The sequence below is a fragment of the Mustela lutreola genome, chromosome 10 (assembly GCF_030435805.1).
Source record: "Mustela lutreola isolate mMusLut2 chromosome 10, mMusLut2.pri, whole genome shotgun sequence".
NCBI lineage: Eukaryota > Metazoa > Chordata > Mammalia > Carnivora > Mustelidae > Mustela > Mustela lutreola.
Window position 1 is genome coordinate 64,286,453 of NC_081299.1, and position 9,882 is coordinate 64,296,334.

Genomic DNA, 9,882 nt, shown 5'->3' on the forward strand with positions numbered 1-9,882 from the left:
AAGGTTTGCCTGTTGGGGTACCTTGACTAATTCCATCATAGACTTCAACATGGAAGAGGTGGTGTGGATTGGACTAGAATGGAAACCAGTGTGAGACCAGGGTTCTTTGGGGGTTAGATATTTTAGTAACACAGGGCACCCAACTGCCTCAACGTGTCAGTCCTTTGCACACCAACCTCAAGAAACGAGCCAGGGTTTCTCATTTGAGGTGAAATAGGGATATAGAAACAGAAAAAAAATGTTTGGGCTATCCAGCTACAGTGTAAGGATTTAAGGATTTGGAATTTCTGGATTTAGATACTCTGGATTTGGGTCCATTGTCTACCTAGAACAAGAAGAAAATGGTGGCATCATGCTTACTGTCTTTGTTCTGTGGGATCAAACTAGGATCATCAGCTTTCCATGTTGGAGGAGAAATTGTCTTTAGAGGTTTGCTGTTGAGTTGTCAACGCCATATAAATTTCTGTCAACAGCAGAAATTTTAAAAGTATTTATTGAGGACCTACTAAGAACAAGACAAAGGCCTGCCCTCATGAACAGATTATAAAGAAGCAAACAGCAGCAATTCTGGAGAGGGATTAATGCTGTGAGAAAAATAAACCTGAGAAAGAGAGAGCATGCATGCAAAGGGACAGGTGTGAGGTAAATCCTCTCTGAAGAGGACATGTTGATGTCAGTACCCAGCAGTAAGAAGGAGTGAACTGGTTAGAAATGTGTTACAACCAGGTGACTGTCTTCACATGCCAAGGCCTGAAGGTCAAGCTTGGCAGAGCTGATGACCAGAAAGGCCAGTATGGCTGGAGCCTGTTTGGCAAGCCTGGGTTAGAAGAAAGCTCTGGAGAGAACCACCTCATGTAACACCCTGTAAGCCACGCTTTTATTATAATTAGAAGCTTCTGGAGGATTTGGTGGAGCGGGGGGATGGGAGGGAAATGTGGTGTGTTTTTGTTTTGGAAACATCTTTGTAGCTGCTTATGCTGAACTGACTGCAAGGGCAAGAGTGGAGGAACTACAGTGGGGGTCTTAGCAACGTGGGCTTTCTACGTCCCAAAGCCCCGCATGTCCCATAGTATACTTTTAATCTCTCTCTTTGATAGTGATGCTCAAACATTTATTTCACAACCTCAAAACCCTTCCACTTGCTTCTTGTGTACACATCAGGAAAACCCTCTGTTGGAACTGACTTGACTTGGAAATAGATGTTGTGCTCATCAGCTTCCTCAGTCACGGAGGTTTTTCCCCTTTACTCAGTCATCTCATCTTCCTCCTACAGGGATCCCAATCACCCATCAGTACCTTACCACTATTATGAACCGTTTGGACCTGACGAATGCACCATGTACCTCTCCCACGAGCGAGGACGGAAGGGCAGCCATCACCGCTTCATCACAGAGAAACGCGTCTTTAAGAACTGGGCACGGACATTCAACATTCACTTTTTTCAGCCAGACTGGAAACCAGAATCACTTGCTCTAAAGCCTCCAGAGAATAAACCTGTGTTCTGAGCAGTGAGGGTGCCAGACCAAAACCTCAAGTACCTACTGCATCAGACGCCAGGGCGCTGAACTTCCAGAGCCGGCAGACACACGAGAGGGACGGGACCGGGAGCAGGAAACTCCTCCATGACCAACACGTGCAGATGGCTCGGAGGCAGGACCGCCAAGCACTGCGGTTGGTGTGTAAGGAGAAAATTCCAGAATTACTATGTCCACACGAGCGTCATCCCTTGCAAAAGGGGTTACTTGGGGAGCTAAACGCCCATGTCAGTGATGCTGCTGTGGTCTAAAGAACATTCTGGATCTCTTTAAGTATCGCCTTCAAAACCGAAGCACGAGCAACTCAACGATGTTAGTTGTGTTCCTTTGTAGAAATGCCACATCGAAAGACCTTTTTCTATTAAGTTGTATCCTAACCTGATCTATAATCTTTGTCATCTGTTGGGCTCTGTATGTGTGATTTGTAAAAAGCGATCTGAAAGTGTGGACATGATTTCTGAAGAGCACATCTCCACTGACTTTCATAAAGCAAATGCCCAATATTTATTTATTAAAAGTTTTTTAGTGTACTCTAGGCCAGTATTTTTATAGATTATGATTATGTGGTAATTTATCCTTCTTAACTCTTTAACTCTGAATGATGGTTGGAAGACACCTAGAATGGGGCTGGTGAGTGACTGGGTTCACGACACTCATGGTTAGCAATTGATTGGCTTGGAAATGTCACGTTGGCGTTTTTTGAACCCTTGGGCTTCAAGAAGAGCTATGACATTTTCTAATGTAAAGAAATGTTCCAAATGACAAAACCGAAAACCAAAAACTGTGTTGTTACAACAAAAAGATACTAACAAAAGAAACTTAAAGATAGTTGTCTTTAGTAATAGTTGGTGTAGGTTACTTGGCATAAACCCTAGTTTCCTTGTGTGAGAATGATGTCCCTGTACCACATGACAGTGTAAGTTTCCTTCCAAATCTAAAATTCTGTAAGCCTCTCCTTGACCCACTTGAGAACCTTACACTTGGATTGATAGGGTTTCTTCAGTAGCAAAAGCCTGACTTCTGGGGGTCTTTTCTCCCCCTACTATTTATCTCCTTCTGTGGTTAAAAACACAACTTCCTCACTGGTCCCCATCGGCTACAGTCTACCCCCATGCTTTTCTGGTGTTTCTTGAACCCCAAAAAGAGGGAGGGCAAAAAACTAAGAGAGAGAGAACCTCTGTGGTGTTCCCTGGCTATAGGAGCAAGAAACAGTCCTTCTCTGAGTCTGTGAGAAGAGAAGACAAGGAGCTTCCCTAACAGACGACTCATTTATCCTGTGAACTATTCAGATTCACTCACTGCAAGTCTCACATGATAGTCACAGCCATTCCCTGGTCTGGAGGAGTATGAAGGACTTATTTTATCCAGATTAGTATGAAGGACCTTCATTTAAGCAAGTGATATTCCTCAAAATTAGTCTTTTTAAAAATATACCAGTGGGTTTTTTTTTTTTCCACATGACTTAGAAGGCATGCACTTTTCCAATGCCACATTCAAAGGCACCAGCAAGTATTACGTGTGGAGACCGACATTGTTTCACAGAACCTGACCTGACCTGTGACTAAAGAAGGTTTTTCACATTGCCACTTCCTTTCGCTTTCCTTACTTAGTACTAAGATTCCATTCCCTTGCACTAACTAGTACTACTTATCATATGGGGTTCTGTGGTTGGGGTGTAAACACAGTCCGGATATTTATAGGACAGAAACAAAACAAAGTTGGGATTATTGTGTATGGAAACATATATGTGTTCTTCAGACTTTCTTGTAATTTTTAAAGAGACTGTAGAATATCATTCCAGCCCGATATCTTTTGTGGCATGGACTCCGGACACACGACCCTTTGTGAACGTAAGAAAAAGAGTATGAATTTCATGTGATGGATTTATAGGCCACCTTTACCATCACTTGAAGACAATATGTTGTTCAGATGTAAATAGCTCCTTTAACAAGTTTTATTTTTATGGAAATTTGGAAAGGCATACTTGGGACCTGCAAAAATGTAGCTGTATTACCTAATCTGTAATATCTCAAATGCCTGGGTTATCTTTAGGTTTCAGGATTTGGTTTGTTTTTTTGTTTGTTTTTGTTTTTGTTTTAGGACCGTATGATAACTGCATCTTTTTTGTAACTTCTTCCTTCTTCCCAAATACTCAGTAGAGTGTAAAGCAACCAAATTCTGAAAACCCCTGGCTTCAATGGGAAATAGCTTACATCTAAATGTAGCTAAGATACGGCAGTATGGGAATTCATATTTTTTCAAATATGGTATAAATAGGTGTAAGACTGATCACTTGGGCAATGGTTTTTATTATAACACTTCAAGAATATGCCTGGAATTCTGATAGATTGTGCCGACGGAGCTGGCTATGGGCAATTGAATTCTTATCTTGCCACTATCATTTCCTGACTCTCGGTCTCAACACCATTCAAAACCACTAAACATCAACTCTGATATAAAAGATGATGACAGAACCATGTTTGCAGACCTCAGTGATTTCAATATCCAATTGTGTTGGGAGCCTTAGTCCTACTCGTTATGTTATACACCTTTGTCTTCTTTCCCAGCTGTGTCATCAGCTACCTCCTCGCTTTTAAGACCCCAGTAATACAAAGCCACAGCTGGCCGATGCATGGCGTCTGTTATTTCAATGCAAGAACATTTGGCAGAGGCCATTACAATAGATAGCCATTATGGGCAAAGATACAGGAATTCACAAACAAAATCAATCACTTCAAATGGCCCATAAAAAGAGGAATCTTACATTTAATATTCTACAGTAAATATTCACCCAAGAAAGCGTACATTAAAAGAACATTAGGAGGTAAATATTCAGTGTGCTGCATGGGGACTTTGCTGCGTGATTTCCATTATGGTTAATGGGTGTTTGGTAACTAAGTCCCTGTGCTTCACTAACCCTGGGATGTGCTCCTAAGGGCTAGACATAAAACCAGAGTGATTCAGGAACTTCCAAGGTCCTAAGATTTCAGAGCGAGAGCTCATCTTGAAAAAAAAATAAAGGAAAGCAAAACACAAAATACTGACTCTGAAAGAGAAGTTCGCGGTTGTTTTCTCTGAATCCTGACACCATTGCTGGTATGTGCCTCAGAGGCCAAACAACACCTCTCTGGACAGACTCCCTTTGTCTCCTGAAGTATTCTCCATTACTGATCTATTTTAATCACATTAAAATTGAAGTATATCATCTCATTTTGAAGTAAAAATTCACCTCAAACGTTAGAATTATTGATTGGGAGGCTAAATGAATGTTAAGTAAAAGTGGACGGAACAAACTAGAATTTTGTCAGGATCCATGCAGTCTTATGTGAACATATCTGTACCGGTTTAATACCCACCCAAATAGTTGTCCTTATGCAGGGGTGACTGCATTTCAGAAATACACCCTGATTTCCACTGGGGTGATGACTCAGACTCTTAGTTCAGACTTACTCTGAGATTCCTCTTCTCTCTGTAGTGTTAGAAGGGGAGGGTAACACTCCTACATGTTTCGTCCCTGAGCCAATCCTTCCTTCCATCCTTCCTGCTTCTCTCTGGAACCTCAGTCCCACCCTTCCGCCATCATTCTCTCCTGATTGTCGTCTGTCTACACTGGGCTCTTCAACCAGCAGTCTTTGGAGGCTGTTAAGGTTGTTCAACTAGAGACATATCTGGGGAACAGGCATGGGGTGGGCCCTGCCAGGCAATGAGCACAGTAGGTGGGACGAAGACATCTGGCTCCAGGACTAGGTCGTTAAGAAGCATCATCTTGGTTTCCTTCGGGCTGGTAGGGGTGGGGAGGATCTTCAGGACAATCTTCAGTGCTAAACCAGAGGACAAGCCCCGGGCAAACTGGGACAGTGGGACACCCTATTGAAAGGCCACCTCAGAGAAAACTAGAATACTAAGGCATTGGGCGGGGGATGTGAATTCACTGCCTAGGTTCTAGCAAATGCCAGAAGATGCTTCAGAGTGGAGAGAGGTGAGAGAGTGTCTATAGATTTGAAAACGAATATGAGCAAGCCCTCTATTCCAGCTCACGCATCCCCACCTACTCAGGGTATTGAGCCGCCATAGAAAAGCAAAAAAAGTCTGCAATCCTGTTTGTTTTTACTCAGTGCCCTAATATTCTATGCTACCTTGTATTATTGTTCCTGTCTCTTTATGTGTGTGTCCTATTAGTCTAATCAGATTGTAAGCTCTTGGAGAGCAGGGACTGTTTCTCCTTTGTCTTTGTAGCCCCATGCCTAGTACAGTGCCTTGCACACAATAGGCGCTCAATAAATGTCTGTTGTTGGTGATGACCTCTTAATGGTGGCCCATTGGATTGGTAACCAGTATATAGTCTTCCATTTGAGAAGTGCGACAGACAGAACAGGTGATGAAGTAGTTAAATTTTAAGTGGGTTTTTACAGGGTCAGTCCTCAAACCTAGAACATTTTTAATCAACAGAACTGACCTAGATTTGGATAGGATAATGTAGCTGAATTCATTAGGTTTGTTAATGTTGGCTGTACTGAACACACAAAGTGAAGTTCGGCAAGCTTTGTGTTCTCGCTGTTAGCAAGCTGCTCTTAGCACAAATTAAATTTAATATTGACAAATGCTATAACATATGTAGAAGCAGGCCCGGCTCTGACTTCTCTGGTTCAATTACAAAAGGGAGGCTAAAATGAGATGAGTTCTAGCCTGCCTTAAACTTGACAGCTTCCCAAATCTGCTGCAAATTCCAACTGGTGATTTCTGAGGGTCTATAACAATGAAGTATACATTTATCTTAAAATCAAAATGAAACAAACAAACAAAAATCCACCCCCTTTTGTTGCCATGAAGCAGATCCCCAGTGCTTTTATCCCTACCAGAACATGAGGGGAAAGGAGAACTCTTGGGAGAGGGTGCCCTCAGGTGTAGCCTCCCAGTCACCATCTAGGGTCCCCACCTGGCCCACATCTGGTGTCCGATTACCTCCTGGTTACAAGAGAGGACAAGATGGAATCAAGTCAGGAAAGGTGAGTCAACGGCTGGTGGGGGCCTCCACAAGGAGCCATAATCACTATCTTCTTGAACGTGTGAGCACTCTGGAACCCTTTTCTTTCAGTGCCTGTTCTTCCACATACCCATTTGTAGGATCTCAGTTTCATTTTGAAAAGCATGAAAAAAAGGTGATGAAGTAGTTAAATTTTACACTACACGAAACTGAGAGAATGCTTCCTTCTGAATGGACAGGATTATAGATCTTCCCACATTTTCAACATTTTTATTGTAATCACAAAATGTTATTTCATAAAATATTAGGAAAGAGTTTATCGTAAGATTTCAAACAGGATCCCAGCTGGGATGTTGGGAGAAATCTGGTAAATGCCACATCTAACTACACTTAAAAGAAACCACATTTCCAGCTATGTACATAAATCATTTCAAGTGTTAGCATCTTAACCTCTTTACCATGAGACTGGTTCTTTTAATTTTAAAACCAAATGTAGGTTTTGTTTTCCATGAGAGTGAATTAAAATTTTTAAAATCATATTTTATCACTAAAGATCTACTGGGTGGTCTGCACAATGTTGTGAGCTCTCTATAATTATTTCACAATAATCTTATTATCCCGTTGTGCAGAAAAGTAAACAGAGCAAGAGAAGTGCATCTGACCCCCAGGGTGATGAAGATGAGAGTTGACACATGGCTTGCCAGGTCCCAGGCAACCTCTAAAAGGTTTACATGTATAACTGCAATTAATGCTCACAATAACCCAATAATAAATGGGTTATTTTAGCATTCCCCTCTACAGATGTGAAAACTGAGGTACAGGGCACATGAGTAACTTTCCCAAGGTAAGGGAGCTAGTCAGTGGGAAAGTTAGATTAGAAGCCACCAGGCTGTTGCTGGAGTCTCTCCCTTCAGGCACCATTGTACTTTCTGGCAGAAATTTATATGTAGTAATTTCTATTAGAATATTCAAATACTCTATTACATCATATTCACAATGTACGTAATATTTGATACATATTAAATAAGTGACAAATATGTAAATTATGAAGTGAACGTAAGAAAATTACCATTATCTGCGAAGCCCACTGAGTGTTCCTTCTATTGTCTTGGATTTTCAATTTACCATTCTCTTACTTTCTAAATATTAGTTTTATTACATGCAGATATATCAATAAGCAATATATTATTTAGTTTTACATAGTAATAAATAAAAGTTACATTGTAAAGTCTTCCAAAAATTGGTTTTTCTTCCCAACATGTATCCATTTTCTCTGCATATAACTCTAGTTTATTTTCATGATTGTGTAATGCCAGTGTGTGACTATACCATAATTTATTTTTATCCATTCTTTCAGTGAACATTAGGGTTATTAGTTGGTTGCTAATATGTACAATGTTTTTGTGACCATTCCTGGGAAATTCTTTTGGCACATGTGTGCAAGAAGTTCTATGCAGGAAATATACCTAGGGATAAAATTGCTAAACTATAGAGTACAATTGTACCCCCGTGCATGATACTGCTAGGTTGTTTTCCAAAGTGGCTGGACACTTTATACTCCTAATTTTCCACAACTAGTTTATACTCCACTTTATACTCCTAATTTTCCAACTCCTAGTTGTCCACATCTTTGCTAACTCTTGACTTGGTATTTTCAGACTATAAAATGTTGTCCTTCTGGTACATGTGAATTGTATCTCACTGCGATCTTGACTTGTGTGTCCCTAACTTCTCATCAGGTTTACCGTGTTTTCTCTTCAGTTAGTATTACCTTGTCTGTAAAATGTCTATCCATTTTTTTCTACTTTCCTGCTGGGTTAGCTCACTTTTCCTTTTTCTCTTAAGGAATTCTCAATATATTCTATATGGTATTTATTAATGTCTGTGTTTGCAAATATCTTCTTCCAATTTGTGGCATGTCTTTCTTTTTTCTCTATGGTGATATCAATGAACAGAAGCTTTTAATTTCAGTGTAGTCATGTTTTCTAGCTTCTTATATGATTAGAGCTTCTTATACCCTCTTTAATAAATCTTCCACCGCTCCTGATCAATAATTACTCTTGTTACTCTTATGTAACTCTTAAAAATTATATGTTACTCTTAAAAATTTCAAATTTTTTTCTCTCATGTGGCCATAAAGGATTTATATTTTTGCATAAAGTGAAGTAGAAAGCACGTCTGTTTTGTATAAAAACCAACTGTCTTAGCACCATTTACTGAGATTCATTCTTCTCCAGTGATCAGCAATCAGATTTCCGGGTTTGTGAGGATTTATTTCTGTCCTCTATATTGTTTCATTTTAACCAAATTGTCTACCTTTGTACTAATATCACAGTCTTAATTATTATAGCTTTATAATAAGCTTGGGTATCTTCTAGGGCAATTTTCCTCTCACCTTACTGGATGTTAAAGAATGTCTTGCTGATTCTTTTTTTTTTTAAATGACTAATTTTTGTTAAGTTTTTTTTCTAATAATGTACACAGACTTTATGTATATAGACTGATGGCGTTTTATATAACTGTACTTCCATGTCACCACTATTAGGAGGACAACAGAGTACATTTCCAGCACCCCAGAAGGCTCATTCATAATCCCTTGCAGTCAATCTCCCTGTCAAGGGTGAGCACTTTCTTACTTCCACCAATGTAGATTTTATTTTGCCTATTTTTAAATTCCATATAAATAGAATTATTTGTTGTGTACTTTTTTGGTCTGGCTTCTTTTAGTCAAAATTATGTTTGTAAGATTCACCTTTGTTGATGTATATAGCAGTGGTTCTTTTTCATAACTATACAGTATCATTTTGCATCAGAATTGGCAACTTAATATGGGTGGTCTTGGGTTGGTTCCAGTTTAGGGCTACCATGAATACAGTTGTCATGATCATTCTTGTATATGCATTTTGATGGACAGAGAGCTTGTTTCGATTGGGTATGTAGCAAGGAGTGGAATTGCTGAGTCAAACGTACACCTGTGCTAGGCCTTACTAGATATTGCCAGTTTTCCAAATTAGTTGCATCATTTTACACTCCCATCAGCAGTAACTGAGTGCCACATTTACTCCACACATTTACCAATGCTTGGTATCAGCAGTCCTTATAAATGTGTCCCTTTTGCTGGCTATATAGTGGTAAATTACCGTGGTTTTAGATTTGCCTTTCTCTGATGATGAAGTTGAGCTTCTTTTCATATGCTTGTTGACTATTTACACATCCCCTTTTGTGACCTGCCTAGTCTGAGCTTTGGACCATCCTTTTAGTTGGGTTGTCATGCTTTTTCTTCTTTACAGGACTTCTTTTTTTTGTTGTTTTTTTTTAAGATTTTATTTTATTTATTTGACAGACAGAGATCACAATCAGGCA

The 9,882-nt window shown here is 39.8% G+C and overlaps 1 protein-coding gene across 1 annotated transcript in view; it reads left to right on the plus strand.

Moving 5' to 3' along the window:
- Nucleotides 1-5,833, plus strand: part of ST6GALNAC5 (ST6 N-acetylgalactosaminide alpha-2,6-sialyltransferase 5) — a 174,519-nt gene extending 168,686 nt beyond the window's left edge. The window contains exon 5 of the mRNA XM_059136800.1: nt 1,274-5,833. Within this exon, the coding sequence (XP_058992783.1) occupies nt 1,274-1,505 (232 nt within the window). The 3' untranslated portion in view covers nt 1,506-5,833. The remainder of the gene's footprint in view (nt 1-1,273) is intronic.
- Nucleotides 5,834-9,882: the final 4,049 nt, after the last annotated feature.